The sequence below is a fragment of the Balaenoptera acutorostrata genome, chromosome 17 (assembly GCF_949987535.1).
Source record: "Balaenoptera acutorostrata chromosome 17, mBalAcu1.1, whole genome shotgun sequence".
Taxonomy (NCBI): Eukaryota; Metazoa; Chordata; class Mammalia; order Artiodactyla; family Balaenopteridae; genus Balaenoptera; species Balaenoptera acutorostrata.
The window spans coordinates 40,262,445-40,286,206 of NC_080080.1; the positions used below are offsets into that span (position 1 = coordinate 40,262,445).

Sequence of the window (23,762 nt, forward strand, 5' to 3'; positions counted from 1 at the left end):
ACAGGGTGACCAGCACTCGCTAGTGTTTTCCCCAGGGACAGCTGTGATGCGCTTCACCCCAAAAGGACTCGGGAGAGCAACTGCCTCAGCAGTGCTTTCCCCTCCCTCGTCCCCGCTTCTCTGAGCAATGCTGTGGGTTAAAATTCACGGGCTCTGACATTCAGTTCTCTTCCTTCGGTCAAGCCCACAATCAGCTCATAACTGACATGGAATTACTATCCAGTGGCACCTCCTCTGGGTCACTGTTCTACAAGTCAAATTCTTTAGGATAACCAGGTGGCCCCAAATCTTTCCAAAATGCTCCTTGGAGAGAGGCCAGTGGGAGATCCCTGACTACACTGTTGAGATCCCTCTTATGCTGGTCTATCTCTTGAATAAACACGATTAAGTTGATCCACCTCTTCGGAAAGGTTTCTCCTCCTGGCACACGACTCTTCCTAACGCTTTTCACTCGCGATGAAAGTCAAGAGGAAGAACATCCCGATCAGGATGCCTGAGACAGTGGGGTCTCGTTACGTTTTCCTGTCTCAGAAAAGGCAGAACCACGTGGCACCTCTTCTTACGAAGCAAGTTTCTTGGGCAGAACCTGTGAGCACTTTGCATGTTTCTTAATAAGTAACAGGAGACATGCGAGGTGTAGGTTTGAGACCCTTCAGGGCATATATTTATCAACATTCGGAAGATAAGTACTGATGCTAAATCCCTTTCCTGGGCCTTGGGAGGGAGAGGACCCAGGAGAGTTTTTAACAATGAGCAAGAGAGAGATACCTTTTGTACCTTTCCCGTGAGGCCAGGAGATGTCAGGGCTGTAGGTACCATCTTCACACTCTGAGTAGGTCTAGGGAGAGAGGCAGGCTTAGTGGTGGAATTTCAAGTGCTCCCGGGAGGAGGGGGGGCCAGCAAACAAGCCAGGCTGCTCAACCCTGGCCTCTCCCGGGCTGGGGATCCCCACCAGCAAGTGCAGGACCACCTCACGCGTATGCTCTCAGCTATAAGATCAAGGCTATATCCCAGGTGATGCAGAATACATCTTCTAGAAAGCGCCTTTAGCTCCTTAGACTAAAAGTATGAATAAAGGATGAAAGCTGTTATTTTTACTTAAAAAAAAAATTACAGCTGACAAGACTGCTACAGCACTTTAAGCCCACTCACATCTATCCTCTACCTTAATCTTCATCTACTATGAAGTGGGCAGGGCAGGAGTTTCCAGATGGGAGCCCCAGGCTGGGATACGGGAAGAGGCCTGCACAGAGTGAAAGACCTAGTTTTTCAAAAACTGCTCTGGGGCTTGCCATGCAATTTTAAAAAATATATATATATATAAACAAATAATTAATCTTTAACCCCCTTAAGAAATGAGGATAGAAGTCCTGACCTATTGAATAGGGCAGTCACAAGCAAGGATGGCAACTGATAGGAAGTGAATTCTGAACTGGCTACGTTTCTAAAGCGGGGAGGCTGACACCCGGCTCTCACTGTGCTGTACGTGCCACATCCTCACGTGAATGTGCTCTGGGCTAAAGTGCCAAGCAGGACGTGGTTAGTTTAAATAAAAGACCATCTCCACCTTCCCTTCTATACCTTTTCTCGGTGACCATAGTGCTCTGCATACCAAACCATGCCGTACAGACACAGGAAGGTAGTGAAAGCCTGGAAGAGAAAAACAAGCACAAAACCATTTTATAAGTGAGGGTGCACAAAAAAAATCCCATTTCCCGGAACTTCAGGGTTTCAATGGGAATTCATACACGATGGCTCGATGCATTTCTGCCTTCTCTCCCGGGATGCCGGTTACAGAAGGGCTGGATGCGGCAGAGGTGAACCCCGGGGGGCAGCAGGGGGGGCACCCCTAAAGCTTTCGGCAAGAAGAGTTCCGATGAGGCCACAGTTACCACTGTGACTCTACTGTCAGAGTGAAGATCATTTCTAGATGTGGGATCAGGTGCGATGCATTTTCTGAACAGCTCTGCAGGTTCTGCCTAAGAGGACGTATAGGACTCTACATTGTATTTCTTTTTTTTTCTTTTTGGCCTGATTTTCACAGCCCATCCTCTGCACCCTGCCACCCATCACTGGAAAGAGTTAAAAGGACTTAGCTTGTCAGCTTCTGAGGGGAAGAGGATTTCTGAATGAAAAAGCAGTTTCATTCAGTCTGGGGTCACAGTGGTGCCGGAGGGCATTGAGGACACACACCCACGTGTAGGTGGCAGACCCCAGCGGGACACCGCTGCCCTGGGCTTGGCGCTGCTTTTTAGTTTCAGTGGCCCCGCTCTGACCCCAGTTCTGGTGGCTTTTGTTTTTCTCAGTTAAGTAGATAGGAAACTAAAGAGAAAATAAAAATGTCTTGTGAGCCCTGGTGTGAAAAGAGAAGGGCGTGGTCCACCGGTACCCAGAGGCCAGGATCACCTCCGCTTACCCCCGAGTGTGCCCCACTGGCCCCCCTGCACCCTAAATTATACTCTAATTTAAGGAAAAACATAGCACCTAAGAATCCAAAGTTTAAAAATGTGCCAACAAACTACAGGTCGGGGAAAACTTCCTGGCTGCCTGGACTGAGCAGTGTGTTGGGCCAGGCCCTCCAGCCAGGCCTCCCCTTCCCCTCGCGACTGTAAGTGAATCACCAAAACCCAACCAAACCAAACTGCCCGTCCTGCCATGACATTTCTTCAGAATTCCTTGATTTAGGAACCCATTGACAGTGAATCCTCCTCAAGGACTCCTAACCTCCATCTCTTCCGCTGCATTTCCTCTTGGGGACCTGTCACCTTGACCCAGTCGTGGGAACAGTTGTGAAATCATGATGGACTCTTCTCTTCTTGAATAATTTGAACTCTTTCTAAGAATCATAACTTTAGATCTAGAGGCATTGCCTCTAGATCGTTAATTTCAATTCCCCTCATTTCACAGCAGAGGAATGAAGGCTCAGAGAGGTGACTGCCTTCTCAAAGACACACAGCTACAGTGTGGCACGACTGAAGCCAGAACACAGGTCTCTTTATATCCCTGGATCAAATTTCAGGGATGGCTATCGAGATAAATACTGATTTTATGTCTACACTTCTTTATATCTCTATTGATCTGTCCACTCATCCATTCCTGGAGGAAGAAAAGCATCATGGGAAGAGCCAGTCCCATCCCATCCCTCTGCACAGCCCACAGCCTGGAGGGAAGAGCCAAGACCGCAGGGAAGGCCGGGCTGTGCGTTCTCATCACCGCAGCTTGTAGTCTAGCCCTGGCCCAGTTCCTCAGGTCAGTGACGTTCACTGAGTGTCTGCTGGGCGCACAGAGTCACCTTAAGTCTCAAGAAAGAAAGGAGTCCAAGCGCTCCAGCTGGCCATTCTCCTTCTACATCAATGAAGTGGGAATAGCAGCATGGTGGAGAGGTAACATGAAATATAAGAAGACCCACTAGTTCATTTTATATTAAATCCATATGCAAACTGGTATAAATTAGGAATTTTTTTAAAAAGCTCATATCCCCCCCATCAAAAAATTAGGCAATATATGAATATATTAAAATTATAGAATGAAAACTACTTCTAATCTTTAACATATTCCAGTACTTGTTCAGATTTCTAATATACAACCACCATTAAATGTACGATTTTCACGGCATGGCAAGAGTGGGAAGACTAGAGCATCCGCACTGTGTAAACCTACGTATATGTCAGCTCCTTGACAAAGAGCAGAACAGGTCGGCCTAGGTTTCACACGGAGGGCAGGGAGGACAGGTTCCACCTCCGAGGACCAGTCAGTGGCTGTGCGGGGGTGGGGTGGGGGGGTGCTAGACCATGGGAGCAGTCAGGGCTGGGCTGGCTGTCGCTGTGCATCCCGCCCACCAGAGGGCAGGCGTGTGGGGCTCTTCCTCTTCCTCCCCCAGTTTCCTCCCTTCCCCTGGGTGGGCAGGAGGGCAGCTGGGGCTGCTCTAGCAGCAGACAGCTGGGCAGAGCTGGCTTTGCAGCGGGGCAGGCAAACACTGGCAGGTGCTGGGAGACAGATGCTTATCATCACGATCGCCATGCAAAGGGCCTGCCGCAGCTGCCAAGTTTACCACTTCACCTGGGTGCAAGAGGCCCCTTTTATACAGTTGTCCCAGGAGACAAAAGCTTGTAATTTATGGGTTTGCAATCACACCTGTGGAAATCTAGGCAAGTACCCACTTAAAATGTCAAGGCCTGGATTTAAAATGACAAGTGTACGGATTTTGTTTAAATAAAAGGAAGAAAAAAAGAAAGAGAAAAACATGAGGGCTGAGAGCGCCAAGGCAGCACACACCCCCCGGTGTGGCTTCCACGCTATGGTAAGGTGTGCTCAAATTCACCCAGACTGATCAGACAACTGGTGCTGGGGCAGCTTATTAACCAGCATGTGGGAGCTTTACTTCCACACTGATCTCAAATTCTGTGTACGTTCTCCTACCAGGCAAGGCGACTAATTGGGGGCTTTGTTTCTCTTAGTGTGGAGGCCTGGTGTAACTCAACGCTCTCTTACTCAATAATGTTTGCCTCACTCCTAAGATTGAGACCAATCTTGATCTCTAATAAAGGCCATGATTATAAAAACGTGCCAGGACCTTATTTCCACACTTTTTCTCTAACTGGTAAATGTGCAAGGCAGTGGGGACCCCTACTCATCCCAGCCAAAGGCCTCTTTTCAGGCCAGGTCCCCCTCCATGGCATTCATCACTGCTAACACTAACTGGGGGATTCTGCTTATCTTCAGAGTCCTCTTTCCTGTGGCTGTTTCTTGCCCTTGGCCTGGCCTCTAAAATGTGGATGCTCCCCAGATGCCATTCTCAGCCAGCTTCTCCTTCCCACACTATGTTCCCCGACTCTTACCGACCCAACGGCTCCAACCGTACCCTACACACGGATGCCTCCCACCTCTTTCACCTCCACCGCCGACCGAGTCTCTCCAGGGCTACTGGACAGACCAGAATTTCCAATGACACAAGACACCTTCACCTGTAAAATCTAAGGGTCCCTCACACCTAACTCATCTCCTTTCGAGGGGCTTCTCTGATATCCTCCAACCTGTTACCAGCACCAAAAGCCACCAGTGGCACAAACAGGAAAGCCTGGAGTTGCCCTCCCCAGCTCTCAGAAGGGGACGGCGTCTATCGAGTCGGGCTCTTTAGCTCTCGGATTCAGCCCTCTCTCTGCATCTTCAATGCCGCTGCCTTGGATAGGTTCTCACTGAGGTCCCTCCAACACCCTCAGGCTCACCCCTTCTCCAATCCCCTCCCCCCCATACTCTCCCACCCTCCAGCTGCCCCGTGAGACAGTCTTTCCTCTGAAAAACCTTCGAATCTCCAACCAAGACACACAGAGCCCATCCTACGCAGACGATCCCCTCTGCCTCCAACTCGCTCTCATTCTTGCTCCCCAAACAGGTCGCCGTCCTCTTGTGACGCGGGCACTGGCATGGCTTCGAGTCTTTGGACGTACTTGTCTCTCAACCTGCCTCTGTGTCTCCCGGTCTTTGTCCCTTGACCTCAGTCCTTTCTCCTCCCTGCGTTTGCCGAGTGTTTCCTGTGCATCAGGCACTGTGCTAGTGTCCGTGGGGACAAAAGGACAATGGAAACTTATTCTTTGTGAGCAGGAAGTGCCATGTTGAGGAGACCGACATAAATACCCCAGATTACATCACACTGGGGCTAGAACTCAAAGAAACATGTACCAAATGCGACTGGTCCCCCGAGGAGGGAGTTGTCTAGTCTGCCTTGCAGGTTAGAGCGTATTTCATGGAGGACACGGATATAAGTTTGGTCTTGGCGTTAAGATTCACCAGGTAGAGAACGCAGGGAAAAGCACTCAGATCGGGCAGAGGAAGCCTCCTGGGTGAAGGCAAGACAAGTCTGGAAGGACGGTGGGTTGAGGTAACTAGGAATAGTTTGGCGGAGCCCGAGCGCAGGGTACAGGGGGTAGGGGTGGTGAACGATCCAGAGAATGACGGCCCTAAACACACAAGCAGGACTTCCTATTTCAGCTGGTAGGTCTGTGGTGGGGATGAGGCTTCCTTCTTGCTGTTTCTGTCTACACAGAGGGAGCTTCCCTGGTATAACACTCCTGCTTTCCCTCACCCCTCGCCCCTTCCCCAGGGAGGCCAGTATCTTAACTGCCTAGGGAATAACAGATAAGGAAGCTGGGCGTCTCCCGTCTTTCCCTCTGGGTGCGAGGCCACCAGCGCAATGCGGGGGGCTTGCTTCCTGGGGCTGCAGAGGAAGCGTGTCTGCTTCTGGGGTTCACTATTCCGAAGCCCCTTGTTGGCACGCACCTGAAGCTGATACTGAAAAATGTGGACCCTCAGTAGTAAAGCTGCCGTTCTGTCTCCATAGCTTTCGTCCATCCTGACTATCTCTAATTGCTCTGAACCTGGTGGGGGGAAATGTTGTACTGTTAGGCCCTCTAGGCCCCAACAATAGGGAAAATGATTCTACACAGGGCAAAGGGATTCCGATCGGAATTCTGGAAGATCACTCTGGCAGCAGTGTAGGCAATGGAGGTGAAGGGCAGAATGGAGAAGATGGGTGTCTAGAGGGCAGAGGCAGTGGGAACAGAGAGGAGGGGATGGAGCTGGGCCACCTGGGCGAATGAATAGAGCTGGAGGGCTGACTTGGGGGCTGACAGAGGAGAGGAAGCAGCCGCCTGGGTCTTAGGCTGGGGCACCTGAGGGATGGGAGAGCCGTTCACTGTGATCCTTTGTGATCCTGAGCACACATCACCTCCAGGAGCTTCACCCAGCTTGTCTGCTGCTCTCTCCAGGGCTCCTCTAGCTCCGTGCACACACATCTTTCTTTTTTTTTTCACACCTTTATTGGAGTATAATTGCTTGACAATGGTGTGTTAGTTTCTGCTGTATAACAAAGTGAATCAGCTATACATATACATATGTCCCCATATCTCCTCCCTCTTGTGCCTCGCTCCCACCCTCCCTATCCCACCCCTCTAGGTGGTCACAAAGCACCGAGCTGATCTCCCTGTGCTATGCGGCTGCTTCCCACTAGCTATCTATTTTACATTTGGTAGTGTATACATGTCCATGCCACTCTCTCACTTCATCCCAGCTTACCCTTCCCCCTCCCCGTGTCCTCAAGTCTGTTCTCTTCGTCTGCATCTTTATTCCTGCCCTGTCACTAGGTTCACCAGTAACGCTTTTTTAAATTCCACATATACGTGTTAGCATACGGTGTTTGTTTTTCTCTTTCTGACTTACTTCACTCTACATGACAGACTCTAGGTCCATCCACCTCGCTACAACACACACATCTTTTATGATGTTTGTGATGTAAGTAGTTTGCATGTGTAATTCCCACGTGGACTTGGAGATCCTCCGAAGGGGGACACCCGTGGAGGGGGAGCAGGAAATCTCCAGCCAGACTATCTGGGTTTGAGCCCTGGCTCTGCCACATGCTACCTGTGTGACCTTAGGTAAGTTAGTGAACCTCTCTGTGCCTTTATCTATAAAAGAGGGATAATAAAGTACCTCCCCTCAAAGTGTAAAGATCAAATATGCAATTCATGAAAAGTGCTTCAAACAGTGTCTGGCACCTCGTAAGCATGAATAAATCTTCACCATCACCTGCCCTCCAGCACCAGGGCCGCTCTAACAAGAACGTGACAACATGACAGACTTATAAGGGACTATGCTAAGTGACACAGAGACTGAGGAACGGGTCATGTCCTCAAAATAAGCTACCGTCATACAGACACCAAGGCAGATCAAAATTCACCAACGTAAGGAGGCATATGCTAAGGGTCTAATCAGCAAAACAGAGTGAAAATCTCTAAAACTTAGAGAGAGGCTGGAGGAGCCCCACCGGCTGGGTGACCAGAGACGGCTCCTTGGACACGGCCTTGGGGAGACCTTTCTGGCTGCTGATGCCCCAGGGGGAGGCCCACAGTGGGCCGTTGTGAGGAGGGCCTTTGGCCCACGTCCCAGGAGTCCCGCCTGCCTCAACCTCCTTGTGGTCCCAGCGGCGCAGGGTAAGGGCTGCACCCACACCTGCCCACCGCCACGGGTCACGCTACAATTCACAGAGCTGGGGTGCCCACGCCAGACAGAAATGTGAGGTGCGCATGGTGAGATCCCCTGGCCCATCTGACACACTGCCCCTAACCAATCCTTACATCTAGTCACACTGCAACAGAAAAAATACATCTGGGCGTTAATTCCGGAGCCTGAGTACAAAGGAGATCATTATTCCCTTTCGTTGTTCGAGATAAAACAGGACAGACCAGGCTCAAGGTGCCCTGGCACAGTTAGGATTTCTAGCAAGTAACCCTAAAAATAGACACCATAAAAGGCAATAAGAAGAGTTTAGTCTTGTTCCCCCTCCCCACCAATTAGACCTGAATCTGATTAAGCCTCTAGATCCAGCTACCAATTTACAGAAAATACAGAGGACAAAGAAATCTGTTAAGTTACAGTAAGGATGGAGTCAGTAAAACCAGACTGAGGGAAAATCTAGAAGACAAAAGGGCTTGTTTCTTCAATGTAAAGGTGAGAGCTGGAGACAAAGGGAAAACTGTAGATTAAGAGAGACCTTTTATTAAAAGGCATGCCAACCAATTGCAATCAGTGGATGTTGATTCAAATAAACTGCTAAAGAATACAAAATGTAAGGAAACGTTAGAAATGTGAACTTTGATTAGCTATTTGACAGTATGAAGGAATTAATTCTTTTTCAGGTGTGATAATGGTACGGTGGTTGCACCAACCAAAAAGCATTCTTATCTTCTTTTAGAGATACATCCTGAAATAGTAAAGTGGGTCTGCTTCAAAGTAACCCAGGGTTGGGGATAATGAGTATGGAATATAAGGACATAAGACTGGCCATGGGTTGATAATTGTTGAAACTGGATGATGGGTGCATGACGGGTGAGCGACCCCCTATCTACTTCCACATATGTTTGAAATTTTCTATGCTCATTAAAAAAAAAAAGCCTGAGTTAATTTTCTGGACCAAGTAAGTAAAAGGGAAGAATCTTAAATGATTCCCCAAAGTAACAAAACAAATTAAGAAGCGCAATCACAGAATTTTAAGCTAGGCAAGATCTTGCTTCATTTGAAAGATGAGGGAAAAGTCCCAGGACAACGCAGCTGGAGGCCCCCAGGGCTCTTCCCTTCCGAGAGGAAAACACATCCTTCACAGGTTTATAATGTCAGCCCCACGGGGAAGAAACTGTATGGTCTGATTACCTCCAAAAACACCTCACATGGCCTATAAACAACAGTCTGTCATTTTGTACATAAACCCTTGGACAGTAATACATATGTTATGGGACACTGTAACCATCCTTATCCCCTCATGGCAGGCCTGACATTTTCAGCAAGTGTAGATGAATTCTCATAAGCGAAATAAATGAGAGTATGATGCACCTGCTGAGGGCATTTGACCAGAACCTGCAAAAGTGACCAATTTTAGGTGCCATGTGGTCCTATGTATTTATTCTTGAACTTCAGACTAGTGGCCAGTCTTGCGTTACTACAGTAGAACGTCCTGTCTATAAATTTCTAAGGAACCTTGGTACACAAGAGTGTTTTGTTTTGTTTTGTTTTAGAAGACACCATGGGGACTTTAACTAACACTTTTGGGTAAAAAAGTAATGACTTACCACACAAAGAAGCCAAAGCACAACATAGAGTATTTGGGTCTTAGAGAAGAGATCTTGTCCAAATTTTATGCAGACAATAGCTTCCAGGAAACCAATGACCCTGTTAGACAGAACAAGAGGTTAGATACGAATTCATCTTATCAGAGCATTATGCATTACCAGAAATATGCATAATTCCATCATAAAGTTCAAGTGGTCATAAGATTTCTGCCCCAAACACGGGAAGCAGGTCCTCAACAAAATGACACTGTGCTTTCTTCAGGAATAATATATATTATTATATATACATACATATTTAGATTTAATTAAAAGTTTATTGTACCGTCACTCCTCTCTTCTTTTCCGCAGACTATTTTTTTTTAGAGCAGTTTTAGGTTCACAGCAAACTTGAGGGGAAGGTACAGAGTCCCTATAGCCTCTGCCCCGACACATGCACAGCCGCTCCTGCTGTCAACATGTGTCACAAGTGACGAACCTGCGTTGACACATCACCCAAAGTTCATAGGTTATGTCAGAGTTCACGCTTGGTGATGTACATTCTATGGGTTTGGACAGATGTATAATGACATGTATCCACCATTAGAGGGTCATACCGAATGGTTTCACTGCCCTGAAAACCCTCTGTGCTCTGCCTCTTCATCTCTCTATCCGTCGCCAGAAATAATCAAATATTCTTTACATCTTCCTTCCTCACAGACTACAATCTCGACTCGTACGTCTTCATAGCCGGAGGCTGCCTGGTATCATCTAAGTCGGAACTTATCACAATGGGTGGACAGACGCCCCCTTGGCTGGAACCCTTGCAGGGCCAGGGAACCTACTACCTCTGTGGGCAGCTGCTTCTGCTGCTCAGTCTCCTTAGCTGTTGAGAAGTCATTCCTTGTCTCCTGGTATCTGCCAGGAGGCTGGTATCTGCCTGGTATCTGCCTCCTTCCACCCCTGGTCCTAACTCTGCCCTCCGCAGTTGTATATGGGAGTGTGAGCCTTCCAGGTGAGTCTTTCAATAACTTGAAGGCAGCAATCACATTCCCTCCCAGCCATCTTAGAATTTCCAGATTTAATAGGCTCCAGTTCTGCTGCTGATAAAAACCCTTTATCCTCTGCATCTGTAAGCAATTTTGCTGAATACAAAAACGCTGGAAAAAAAACCTTCCATGTTTCCCTCTTTAATTAAAACATGAAAGAAAAAAGCTAATCTTGTATAATACAACTTCATCTATGAATATTAAAATCAGACCTTTATTAAGGTTCAGAGCTTGAAGGTAAGAGCGGATGAGGTGAGGGTGACATAGCCGGTCACGTGATCCCAAAGACTGCCCAGGAACAGCGATTTCAGATAAGGCCACCTTAGGTGTGCCTTGCTCACGACGGAATCTAGAGGGACTGGTCTTGTTGCACAGATAATCTCTAAAAGGGCAGGAAGGGGCCCAGAAGGCCCCCGGTCCCCTCCCTACTGGCAGACACAGAGGTCACTGCCATGGTCAAATGGATGGACGGCTCTAAACAACTGAATGCCCAGAGTCAGAACCACCTGTGCAAAGCAGAAAGTCTCCTGGACACGTCTCTAGAGAATCTGGAGTTGTCTTGGCCCACAGCCCCAACGAAACAAGGTTAGGAGTGGTCGCCTGAATCTTTACAGAGCACCCCCTCTTCCTCCCCACCTCCCGGCCACAACAAAGGTCGGCACGTTTGAGAGCAGGGCTGAGGTCGACTGTCACACTGAAGTCGAGGCCGCGAGCCGACACTAGAAGGCAGGGAAGCAGCGAGGGCAAGGGTGCCTGCCGGCGGACACACAGAGCGTATGCTGCCTCTTGCTGGGACCTCTTGCTGGGATGCATCAGAAACTGTTAAGCCCAGGAAAGAAGTGTGCCTACCTGCCCTTAACCAGACAGAACACCCAGAGCTTACTGTGAGAGGTTTCTGGGTATTCAAGCCGACTGAGGCAGCTTTCAAGAGCTTGGTGACCAGCAGACTAGAGCTGTTTCTCCAACTTCTGTGATCTGAGACCCACGGCAGGAAGCATATTTTTCACTGTGGCCCAGTACACACACACACACACACACACACACACACACACACATGACTGAAACAAAAGTCACACAAAACAACTGTCCCCTGGCTCTGACATCTTCTTACTCTATTTCATTTTTAAGAAAATGCTGTTCAGGACCCACTCAGTTGACTTCGTAACGACCTGAAGTTTGCCCTAAAGACCAGTGTTTTTCAGTCAGGAACTTTAGGATATGACTTGACCCCACGTGCTGAGGAATCTTAGCTGAGCTGTTGTCCGTGAAGGTGACCTTGAACAGAGACTGGGGCGGGGGTGGGGAGGGGGCCAGGAGTGAGGGGAGGGGGCAGAGCGAGGTCAGGGTAACACGGGTCTTGAGGGCCACCCCAGAGCTTGGCTTTTAGTCTGAGGGACAGGGGAGCTCCTGGGGGTGTTGGAGCAGAGGGTTGAATGTGATTCACTCTACGTTTTAAGGTGATCGTTCTGGCGGCTGAACTGAGAACTGCGGTAAGGAGCAGAGTGGTGCAGGGGCGCTTTTTCTAGTCCAGGCCGAGGACCTGGGGGGAGATGTGGGGATGTGGGAAGCGGCAGGAGCTGGCGTGCATCAAACCCAACAGTCACGTGGACCCTTTACCCACTAGCCATGGCCCCTCACCATCATCCCTGGCCCTGAGGAAGTGAGAGCTGAGCTGAGCCTTAACCAGATAGAAAGCACTTTCAATCATGCTCCATGGAACGTCCTGACTGCCTAAGAACCCCCGGGACAGGACGGAGAGGGTGAGAAGGAGGCAAAGGGTCCTGGGTGGGGTACCCAGAACCATTCTGCTCAATTGTTTTGCTGTATGTTAGGGTCTGGAGCAAGATGTCCTTGGAGGAAAGGGATTTTCTAAAAAAAAATTTTGTGACTACCGCAGAGGCTTGGGGCTGTCAGTGCAGGTGTTTTTGAGCAAGGGAGCAGAGAGTGGCAGGAAAAAGCGTGGTCAGTCTGGAGGAGGATGGGATGAAGGGGAAGATACCAGAGAAAGGAAACTGGCAACGAAGCTACCCTTGCAGCGTGAGCGCTCAGAGTGGGAAACAGGCGCGTGGGCCGGAGGGAAGGCGGCGTGAGAGGCTGTGAGCAAAGGTCAACGGGAGGATGGCGGTGACCGGCCGTGCTGGGGAGGTTGGAGGGGTCGGGTGAGGCCTCCTCCGGTTGTCCGTTGCCCTCTGCACACTCCCTCCTCCTAGAAGGACCCTGTGCTTCACATTGTGTCTACCCTTAAAAAATAAAAAAGGAGCCTGGAAGAACAACGGCATAATTACAAGAAGCTGCAGAGGGCAGAGGGGTAGAGGGGAAGCCAGCAAAGGAAACTGAGACACAGCAGAAAAGGAAGCGGAAAACCCGCAGGGCAGCTGCTGTAGAAGGAAGAGAACAGTTTCAAGATGGCAGACACCGCGGAGAAGACAGGAGAGATGAGGGTGGAGAAGGACGTGCTGATGTGGAGCTGACCTTGGACGGGACAATCTGCACAGCAGCAGAGGCGGCAGCTTACTGTCAGGGGTCACCAGTAGGGCTGGGATAACACGTGCCAGGAAGCTAATGGGGTGAGGGGCGGTTCTGAGAGCAACTGGGCCCCAGGCACCGCTGACTCTGACCCAAGCCCTGGAGGCTCAGCAACTTTCCGGAGGCGGAAAAGTGACTGCTCACTCCGGTTACAGCCAAAGCTCGGATGCTTGCCTTCCAGGGCCAAGGGATCCAACAACCTTTCTTCATAAACCAGCCCAGTTCTCTCCTTTGGAGGCACAGAAACTCAATTATAATTGGGGGGAGCTGAGTGGGGAGAAAAGCGAAGATGAAGATGGTGCACACCTGGGGAATCTGTCTACCTCGCCCTGGCCCTGACACGCCTACAGAGCTGCAGTAACAAGAAGAAGCTGGTGGCGCAGTGGTTGAGAGTCTGCCTGCCAATGCAGGGGACGCGGGTTCGAGCCCTGGTCCGGGAAGATCCCACATGCCGCGGAGCAACTAGGCCCGTGAGCCACAATTGCTGAGCCTGCGCGTCTGGAGCCTGTGCTCCCAACGAGAGAGGCCGCGATAGTGAGAGGCCCGCGCACTGCAATGAAGAGTGGCCCCCGCTTGCCGCAACTAGAGAAAGCCCTCACACAGAAATGAAGACCCAACACAGCCAAAAATAAAGAAAGAAATAAATAAATTAATTAAAAAAAAAAAAAAAAAAAAAAGAAGCTGAACTTTCCACACTCCTGCTTCTCCCCGGTGGGTTCCCACTCCCCGGCTGGATAGAGTCCTATCTTGGCTGGGCTCGGCACGGTTAAGTGTAATATAAAAGGCTGTAAAGTTCAGATCTACGGCACAACTGCAGGAGGCCACATTGCAAGTCTGTTCTTCCTTACATCAGCAGCTGTTAATGCCAACTTTCTGAGGGTGTAACGTTTACAGAGGAGGAAAGTGCCCTCTTGAGGAGAACACAATATGGGGTGTGGGCATGGTGGGCAAGTAGCCTCAGGTGGCCCTGCTCACCTCCCCCCACCGGCTCCCCAAAGGCAGAATACGACCGTCACTACACGGGCTCCTACTCTGTTCCCTCACATCTCCACACCTCGATAGAGCCAAAGTCATTCCAAAGTTAGTGAAAAGAAAACTATAAAGCAGGGACTAGGTGTTAAAGGAAATCAGACATTTCAGCGGTTGTTGTTTGATAGAACACGAAAAAAAAGACAAAGCGAAGGCAACAGGGAAGCCTGGGAAAGGAAGGGGCAGAAGGTGGGAGGTAGTGGGCTCCAAGGGGCAAACACCAGAGAAGAGACTGGAGGCCGGGCCTCCTGTTTCACCGTCACGGACTGATCGTGCTGACCGTCCAGAGGCAGCTCCTGCCCCTGTTCACGCGCCGGGCAGGTCTGCCCTGCTTGAGTTACGAAGAGGGACTTGCTATTTTTCAGCATGGCCCACTAGTTCTCAAGGTTCGCTAACCTTGATATCACCATTCTGGGCGTCCTCGAGTCTCTATAATAAAGCATCCTAAGTTAGCCAACTGACCTCTGCATCTCAGATCATTTGCATTTTACTTTCTTTCACCACTTTTCAGCAAGGTGCAGCTTTCTGGAGTGGCGTTTGCCACCACTCTCTGGCCTTGCTCCTCTCGGCCATTTCTCCCTCCACAGGGATTATATTTTCAGACCGCCTGATTAGAAAAAAAACTTTGTTGTAACATTGCCTCTCTCTCTGATCTGCCATCTCCTTTTCCTCAACAGGTAAGTAGACAGAGTTCTGTGGCAAATATACCCACTCTCCGTAGAGTAAGACCGTGGCAAGGACTTGTAAACCTGAAGAGAAAAATGCCCGTGGAAAAAGAGGCATGTGGTGGAAGAAGGAAATGCAGGAAAGATCCCTAGTCCTTGGACAAGACAGTAGGAAGGTAGCCCATCTTCCTCCTTCCTGTGACAGAAGTATATTAGAAATCTGGTAGATGTGTGAATTCTCTATCCCGCCAGATCAGTAATCAATGGAAATCCATCCTATCCATAGGATGGAAATCGAATCCATCCTATCACCCTTTAAGCTACTTTGTGTAGGAAAATCAGCTTACATCACAGAATTTATGAGAAACAGTGACAATGGCCCTTTGTCTTTTGGAAAGAAGGCTGTGGGAAACTTGCCTAGATCAAACTTTACTAACTCCCCAGAATCTGGAGTGAGAGCTCCAGAGACACACACACACACACACACACACACACGCACACACACGCACGCACACACGCACGCACGCTTGGAAGGAATGACAATGCAACGTAAGCAGCAAGTATCTCTAAATAGTTGATGTCTTTGGATGATGTTTAGTTTCTTTTTTTACATTATCAATATGCATGTAATACAGGGGAAAAAAAGTTACTCTGTTTAAAAATCTGTTGGGGTTTTCATCAGATTATCTTTATGCTGTCACACTCCATTTAGAACCTAGGTTAGGTCCTGAATGTAAGCTCCCTGAGGGACTGAACTTCACCTACAGGTGTGCTGGATGTCTCTGGAACTTCAGTGGCTAAATGGCATGGTGAGATGTTGATGGTATTGAAGCAGAAGAAGCACTTATCTGAGACACTGAAGAGTATCTCACATTTAATATTGGGGGTTAAACTGGATGACCTCTGCTTTCTTTCAAATCATTTAAATAATTGTAAATTCAGATACAGCATTTGTATCTGTAGTGAGACAATAAATTGTCACCATGTGTTAGTTTTCTTTGGGACAATAAAATTAGACCCCAGTAGACAGCAAGCAGCCGCTTTGTGGGGTCTTTCTGGTGTGAAAGTAACGTAAAATGTGGTCAAGTCCATCACGATATGTTGTCCCAAACTCACCATCAATTTCACAGGGAATTCAAATAACTCATTTTCTAATTTATTTCAAGAAACAAGGTCTCCAAGTTCTACATGGGAATTATCTTTTGTTTTGATTTTCTAATATTTTTTTAAAAAACAATTTCTACACCCTCTTTGTGTAACTCGCCAATTAACTCTTCTAAATTTAAATCAGAAAAGGAATGTTAAAAATGAAAGACACACAAAAACACAACTGCGCTGAAAGGCACTTAATGTAGGGTTCAGAAATAACCCAAGAAATTCAGAGGCTAAAGTGGTTTTATATGTCCACGATAAAAGATTACTCACCCAAACACCCAGCACTGTGTTCCCACACGCTTGCACTGTGTGTCGGTGAGGTAAGCATAGTACTGTCTGAAAGAACAAAGGTGGAATTCACTGAGAGCTTCTGGAAGACCAGCAAGTCAATATAGAATTAAATCACTTTGACAGGGTGAGTATAAAAAATGTCTGCCTTGTTCCACATACTTGAGCTGCCTGGTCGAGTTCTATTTAAGGGAATAGGAAGCCGGTGCCTGTTGAAACCTTCCTGTAAGAGGCTAAGAATTTGGACTGGGCTGAAGGGGGATGGTTTAAAGAGCCAGATTATTGGCAGAGGCGGTCTTGATTCAGACACAGACTCCCACAGCCTTGAGCCAAAGCCACCCCAGGTGGGTGCCTCAGTCTCTCTCCATGGAGGTGATTCCAGAAGGTCTCCTGTATGGTCACTATCTCCTCTGGCTCTTTCCAGGAAACAGGTTGCTGATCGTAACCAGGAGATAAATATATACATTTGTGGCTCTCAGAAACTGGAATGGGACTGTAGCTGCACCTCACTGTCACTGAGGCCGATAACTTTGAATGTTACTGACATGATCAGCAAAGAGGCGATGACACGGAGTTGAGAGGCTTCGTGCAGCAGTCACACAATAGAAATACAGTATGAGCCTCAAGTGCAATTTAAAGTTTTCTAATAACTGTGTTAAAAAAGTAAAAAGTATAACTGATTCACTTTGTTATAAAGCAGAAACTAACACACCATTGTAAAGCAATTATACTCCAATAAAGATGTTAAAAAAAAAAGTAAAAAAGGAACAGATGAAATTCATTTTAATAATTTATTTATATATAATCCAATATATTGAAAACATTATAAAGAAGCATTTTATACTGTGTTTGCACTAAGCCTTCAAGGTCCAGTGTGTGTTCTACACGTACAGCACATTTCAGGGTGACTGGCCACACTCCCAGTGCTCAGTAGCCACACGTGGGAGAGGCTGTCTGTGGGACAGTGCGGGCTTAGAGTCTCATTACTGCCCCTGAAACTTAACCCATCATCTTCTGGAGGGGAGGTGTGGAGGTGGGTCACAGACTCCTTTGAGGGTTTGATGAAAGCTATGATAAAGGCACATAAAACATGCACACAGAATTTTGCATTAAACTTCGGGGGGTTCACGGATGCCTGAAGCTCATCCATAAACTATCGCCTCTGTACCCCAAAGTGAAGAATTGTAACTATAAAGAATTCAGGTTTTCCTCTAACTTCCCATTTTCATTACCTAATTTGCTTTTGCCAGTTCAGCTACTTTACTAATTGTGTCCCTGTCCTATACTGCACATTATATTATTTGATTAAAAGAATGTTCACTCAAATATCTTCTCAAAGCAGAGTCATGTGAAAGTCTAAAAGGGAAGAAAACGGAGATCTGGCATGTATGTATGATTTATACTGAAGCCTATGAGCTTTCTCTCCCTTTTAGGGCCTGGCATTTCCTAATTGGGACCTAAAACCCATCAGAGTACTTCCATCTTTCCAAGAAGCTTGTCAAACCATCTCCTTACATATGAATAGCCTCAAGTGGTGTAGGAACACAGAAAGTGGCTAAGTTCTAAACAAAAAAGAATTGTGTGGAAACCCATAGGGTTTGGCAAAAATTTTAAGGAGCTCTCGAAAAGTCTGAACACTGGATTTTTAGTCTCTGGTCTAATCTCTAGTTTTTGTTGTGAAATGTTTAACAATATTGAAATTTTCATGATAAATCACATGTGATTTGCTGTTCTGTTTTATAGGACATTTCTTTCCCCGCTTATTGACTTTGTTGATTGCTCCTAATTTTATGAAGAAACTGCTGCTAATCTTTCCTGAAAATAACTGGAAGCCTCAAATTAAATCAAATTTTAAATACAGTAGGGAGGCTCCAACCCACCAAAGGAAAATTGCATTCCTGAGATAACTACTTCGACGGACCACTGGTCTATAAAGTGACAAAAGGCTGCGGTTTACCAGCTGTTACTTTCCTTTTATATATATATATATATATATTATAAATATATTTGTAATAACGAATGAGGACAAGAAAAGGTGCTAGCTGGGGGTGAGAGCTATGTCTGACCAAGGAAAACACCCACTCTCCCTGGCAAGGGAGACCTTCTACTTGTGGAGTTCACAAGTCCATTACAAATAATGAATTAAGTTATCCTACAGCTTCTAAAGAGCAAACCCTTTTATCTGCTTGGTTTGTATTTATATCAGCTGTGCAGAGATCTTGGGTGTTCCTGCTGATCAATGCCGGTCCTCCATACTAGATATAAAACCCCAATGCCATTTCCAAATAGGAACAATGAAACAAATGCAAGTGTTTTGCTTTGAAGTCCACTGGGATCGGTCCACGTCGGGGACAGTCTCTGAACACTGCCACATCTCTAAGGCCCTACCTGAGTCATGAATCCAGGAGAAGGATGGCATGGACACCCATCCTTGTCCCTGCTGTCCTGGAGGACCACAGGAAGGACATTTTTAAAAGGAAATTAACTGGCTCTAAAAGAACTAATAAAGTCTCATTCTAAAAATAACATAATTTATTACTTCAATCCACCATAAAAACGGTTGTTATTTTTTCAATAATCTCAGGAAGAAAACCTTAGCATTTCTGTTACTCATTTTGTTTTAAGTAGGATGGTATGGGGGAAAAAAGAACAGCAGTGAAGATCGTAAAGGGGTTTGAAAATAATGGTGTGGTGCTGGTCTTCATGTTACTGAGGTCTGAGAGGCAAAACGTTTTCTTCATATTCTGGATGTAGAAGTCCTTTTTTTTCCCCCCCTGGATGTATAATTCTTCAGAATGACATTTTCATGGAAAATCTGCTAGTTTACGTGACTTCCCTTATGCTACATAGGAGAATACAAAGCAGGTAAACATGCCAATTGACGGTCAGGCTAACACAGAATTACCTCACTGTGGGAGCCGTGATGCCGCCAATAAAGAGAATTCTACACCAACTTAACGGATGACCGGCTTGGAACACAAAGATGTGTTTCAGGAAGAAGGTATTCAACTCAGTCAGCTGCAAAAGAAGGAGGCGTGAGTCAACGTGGTGCTTCGTGCTAAGTCATGAACATCTATTCCTTCAATGGACATTCTACAGCTAAAAATAACTGGTATGTTCAAAGCATTTCCAGAAAAGATACCGGGTCTCTAAGGGTTGCTGTTTAAGCCCGGTAACAACCAGTACAACACAGGCACCAACCAAGCAGCGGTCCAGGGGAGGTGCTGTGTGTTGAGAGGGGCACAGGGGGCTTCAGCCATCTGTTGTGTTGCCAGATTCATGTGACTGTCACCTGGCTCACGTGTGTGAGCTGCTGGGACAGTCGGGACAGAGATGCTTTAAGAGCGAAATGATGAAAACAAATCTGTGCCGTGGAACACCTCCGCAGCCCGACAGAAATGAGGCCAGGTTGAAAAGTCTGACAGCAGCAAAGGAGGCTCTTCAATAACCAAAAGAAGCTTGAGGCGTGTGTGCGTGACTGAGAGATGACTGTGGACTCGGTCAGCTTGTGCCAGGGACCGAGCAGACCCTCAACCGAAGGCAGCTCTTAAAAGTGGGTGTGGGGTTGGTCCAGGCTTCACCTGGCAGTGGGATTGCTCCCTGAGGGCGGCGCCCAGTACCGCTCGTCCCATGACCCGTCCTGGCAGCACAAAAGAGATGGCCACCAGGAAATCTGTGCTCAATGCCCACAGGCCACTGCATTTCCCCTCCAGATTAAGCAAGGGGCAGAGATTAGGAAAGGTCACTGCTTTAAGAGCACATCACGTGGACCAGCAGGTTCATTTCAGTGACATAAAATGTGCGTCTTTCCCCACAGGGCTGAGTTTAAGGATATAAAATAAAAACGGTTCACTCCTCACCACATAAGGAAAGCTGATCACTGCACAGTGCTCACGATCAAGGGGAAAGTGGGCCCAGTGGAATTCTGCCGTTCTAGGAGCACATTCCGCTCTCTCTCCTGGGCAAATCCAAATTCCTCCTAGGTCCTCGCAATAAAAGAAAACCTCTACCTTCCCTGGCATTGTCCCATAAGATAAAACTTAATCGTACTCCATTTGCATACACACTGACTTCCCCAAACCACGGTGACTATATAACTATTCACAAACACTTCTGTAGCCATAAACTCCATTTATTGACATGGGCATTATTATTCTCCCTCTGTGGACAAGGACCGTCTATCTTTAAAGCGACACACGCCCATTTTCTCCTTACGTTGGGAGTATTTTGTGCATATGTGTTCTAAATATGTCTGATGATTCTGAAAGACCCTTCAGGTGAAAGCTGGTTTCCCTCAGCTAGTCTCCCAAAGTTGTGAAACAATTAACCTGGGGGCAGGAGGGACAGTAAAAAAGGCTGCCTCTGGAAAACAGAGTCGTTGGGTAATCCCTTTCCAAGACCCCTGGCTGTCTGAATCGCTTCAGTCTGCTTGGAGCGAGAGCCACTCTCCACCGCCGATGCCACTCTGGAGGACCCAGGTCCCCAAAGGGCTCCAGTCCCCACAGGCAGCAGAGGGTTTCTGTATTTAGCGTTCTACAAATTACCCAAAGTGGTAACAGCTGAGGCACAATTTTAAAACTCAAATACTGAATTTGGACTGCAAGAAAAAGCCTTACGTTTGTTGCTGTGGTCCTGAAAACGATCATTCGAGAAATTAATCCAATGCCTAACTCACTGGGTGATAGATGCCGAGCACAAAGTTTTTACAGGGAATTTTAATCTGTTTCCAATTTGTAATTCAAAGATCCATATTTTAAAACGTCTTCACGATGAAGCAAGACCTTAGGCGTAACAGCATCACTTTGTTTAATTATCCTCTATGTCAGCTGCAGAATATTGCATCTTCCAAAGCATCGAGCTGATAAGTAATGTCAACTAGCATGAACCCTAAATTCCTGGATGGCTTTTATTTTGTTTTTGTTTTCCCCTACTTTTGAGCATTTGAAGAAATACCTGCCAGATGATCATGAAAAGGTATATTCCAGCCACTCTCTGAAATGAAGATTTGGGGTCAAACCACCGGACGTAGGTCCAGCTAGCAGGAGTGAACTGGAGCACGGCTCTTTTGATTTTCCCGGTGGTGGTGTGGATATCCCTGTGAGAAGAAAACAGCTCCGGTGAAAATCCAGAGAGATAGGAGGGGGAAGAAACAAAAAAGCAAAAGACTGTAAAAAATGCATTGACTCTCTTACAACCAATGCTCAGAACAGAAAGATTCCCTTCTATTTGAACGTCTCTCCAACAGCGGCCTCTACTCACAGGTGATGCGCTGAGAGCAGCAGGCCAGGTGGGGAGCATCAGTGGACTGGCCACGCCAGCACAGGCCACAGTTTGTGAACTGGCGACAAAAGAAGCTGAGGTACATTAAAGACAGCCACCTGGAACTAGGCCAGGAAGGACACGACTCCCACCCATGCCCCCGCCCCCGGGGCGCCCTGATAAAACAGAGAACATGCTGCATATGTGAGGTGACCCACAGCATTCCCTCACTCTACAGCTTCCTCAATTAAGTGAACAGTTTGGAGTGACGGTGATTTTTAACCTTTCTTAGTTTCAATCCTAGAAATCACTCAATTTCATATTCCTGTGATAGAAACAAATAGCCCCACGGTTCACAAATGAGAACACTGAAGCTCCGAAAAAGGGAATGGCTGACGCCGGCTCACTTTGTAAACCTGAGAGTTGGGGGTAGATTCTGGTCCTCTTGTGCTAGACCAGGAGAGCCGAAATCCAAGGTCATAGTATTTAATAAATGGTAAAGATTTTTTTAATTCAACAAATATGTATATCGAGGACCTTTAGGTCGTAGACACCGTTTTAAAGTGCTGATGGCATAAGGATAAACAGGCCAGGCCTTTTATTCTTGGGGAGGGAGGGGGGGGATGGGAAGGGGGAGTAGAAGGAAACCAGGTTTGTTCCTTCACTCACTCACCCACCCATCAACAAGCATGCAGTGAGAAAATCTCCCAGCAAGAAGATTTGAGGCACAAGGCCAACAAAGAAACAGACTATCCAAAAATAAACAAGAATGATGAAGAATCTGTATATAAAAAATGGTGAAACGTCACGGAAAGAGGTAGAGGAAGAAGGGAATAAACAGAGATACAGCGTGATGGAGAACTGGAATACTTAATGTAGTGCAAAGGTTAATCCAACCTGATCTATATACATTCATATGTTTAATGTAACTTAAGACCAACAGGAATTTTTGTTCATTAGTTGCGCTTACGTCTTGGGAACTTGACAGGATGATTCTCAAGTTGAATTTGAAGCATAAATGTATGAAAATAGGGAAGCATTATGGAGTGTTTAAGGACCCAGACAGCCTGATGTAAATTCAGACTCTACTGCTTGCTTGCTGGGTGTCCTCAGGCAAATTACTAAACTGAAGCCTCAGTACCTTCAACCCTAAAGTGAAGAGAATGGCAGTGTCTATCCCTAGGATTGATGTAAGGCTCAAATGAGATACTGCGTATGAAGCTTGCTTGGAGCAAAACCCAGCACTGCTATAGATTTTGTTACAGTATATACTGTATGAAATATATTAAAAAGTGTCCTTTCAAGTCAGGGGCCAAAGAAAGGATTATTCATGAAAGGGATGGGGAAAACTGGTTAATCAAATACAATAACGTTGTGAAATCTCCCCCTTATACCACATAACAAAATAAATTTGAGATAGAATAAATAAGTGACTTATAATTGCCAAGCCTATGGACTTTGTCCTAAGGCCCATGAGAAGCCACCACAGGGAAATGACACGATGGATGTGACGTTCCTAAGAAGATCAGTCAAGCAATGGTGGCAGAGGCTCAGAGGGGTTAACCTGGGGATGAGGGACGAATCAATCCAGCCATGGGAGTCTGAATTCAGGCTGAGGCATATGGATAAAAAGGAGGGGATGGATTTGAGAAACTCGTAAATGATTTAGCATTTTCTGGATCAATGCCTGAAACTGGGTTTATAATCATTTTTTGAGTTCCAGTTACTAATGCATAATTTATTCCTGATCATCAGAGAACGTACTCATGTTGCGTGCTACTGAGGCAGTTAAATCTACATTGTGAGAAACCGTGACTCAGGGCCCGGAGGAAGATGACTCACTTGAAGCTTGCCCAGTGGTAAGTCCTCATCTCTAAAAACCGGCAGACGACCATGCCCAGCCAGATGCCACCACCGTTGCACAGCAGGATGTCCAGAATGACTTGGTCCCACCAGCACTCGGCGAAATTGGGCAGAAGGTGCATGAAGAAAAGCTGAGAAACACAAGCGATGACGAAAAAACAAACGTGAAAAAAGCAAACCCGGGGTACCACGCAGAAAGATAACTTTCCTTTTTAATAGTACATTCTCTTAGCAAAACGTGTTGACATTTTAGGTTTTCCTGATGTATTAAAAAAAATAAAATAAAACCGAGGTCTGTTATCAGGTTCTTGTTTATTTTGTGGATGGTTTGCAAA

General features: G+C 47.0%; 1 protein-coding gene across 1 annotated transcript in view; it reads right to left on the reverse strand.

Annotated features, from left to right (window-relative positions):
- Positions 1-23,762, reverse strand: part of PTDSS1 (phosphatidylserine synthase 1) — a 66,980-nt gene that overhangs the window by 2,117 nt on the left and 41,101 nt on the right. The window contains exons 6-12 of the mRNA XM_057531699.1: positions 23,407-23,558; positions 21,259-21,400; positions 19,211-19,323; positions 16,288-16,353; positions 9,618-9,717; positions 1,582-1,650; positions 769-838 (exon numbers count right to left, since the gene is read on the reverse strand). Coding sequence (XP_057387682.1) covers positions 769-838; positions 1,582-1,650; positions 9,618-9,717; positions 16,288-16,353; positions 19,211-19,323; positions 21,259-21,400; positions 23,407-23,558 — 712 coding nt within the window. The remainder of the gene's footprint in view (positions 1-768; positions 839-1,581; positions 1,651-9,617; positions 9,718-16,287; positions 16,354-19,210; positions 19,324-21,258; positions 21,401-23,406; positions 23,559-23,762) is intronic.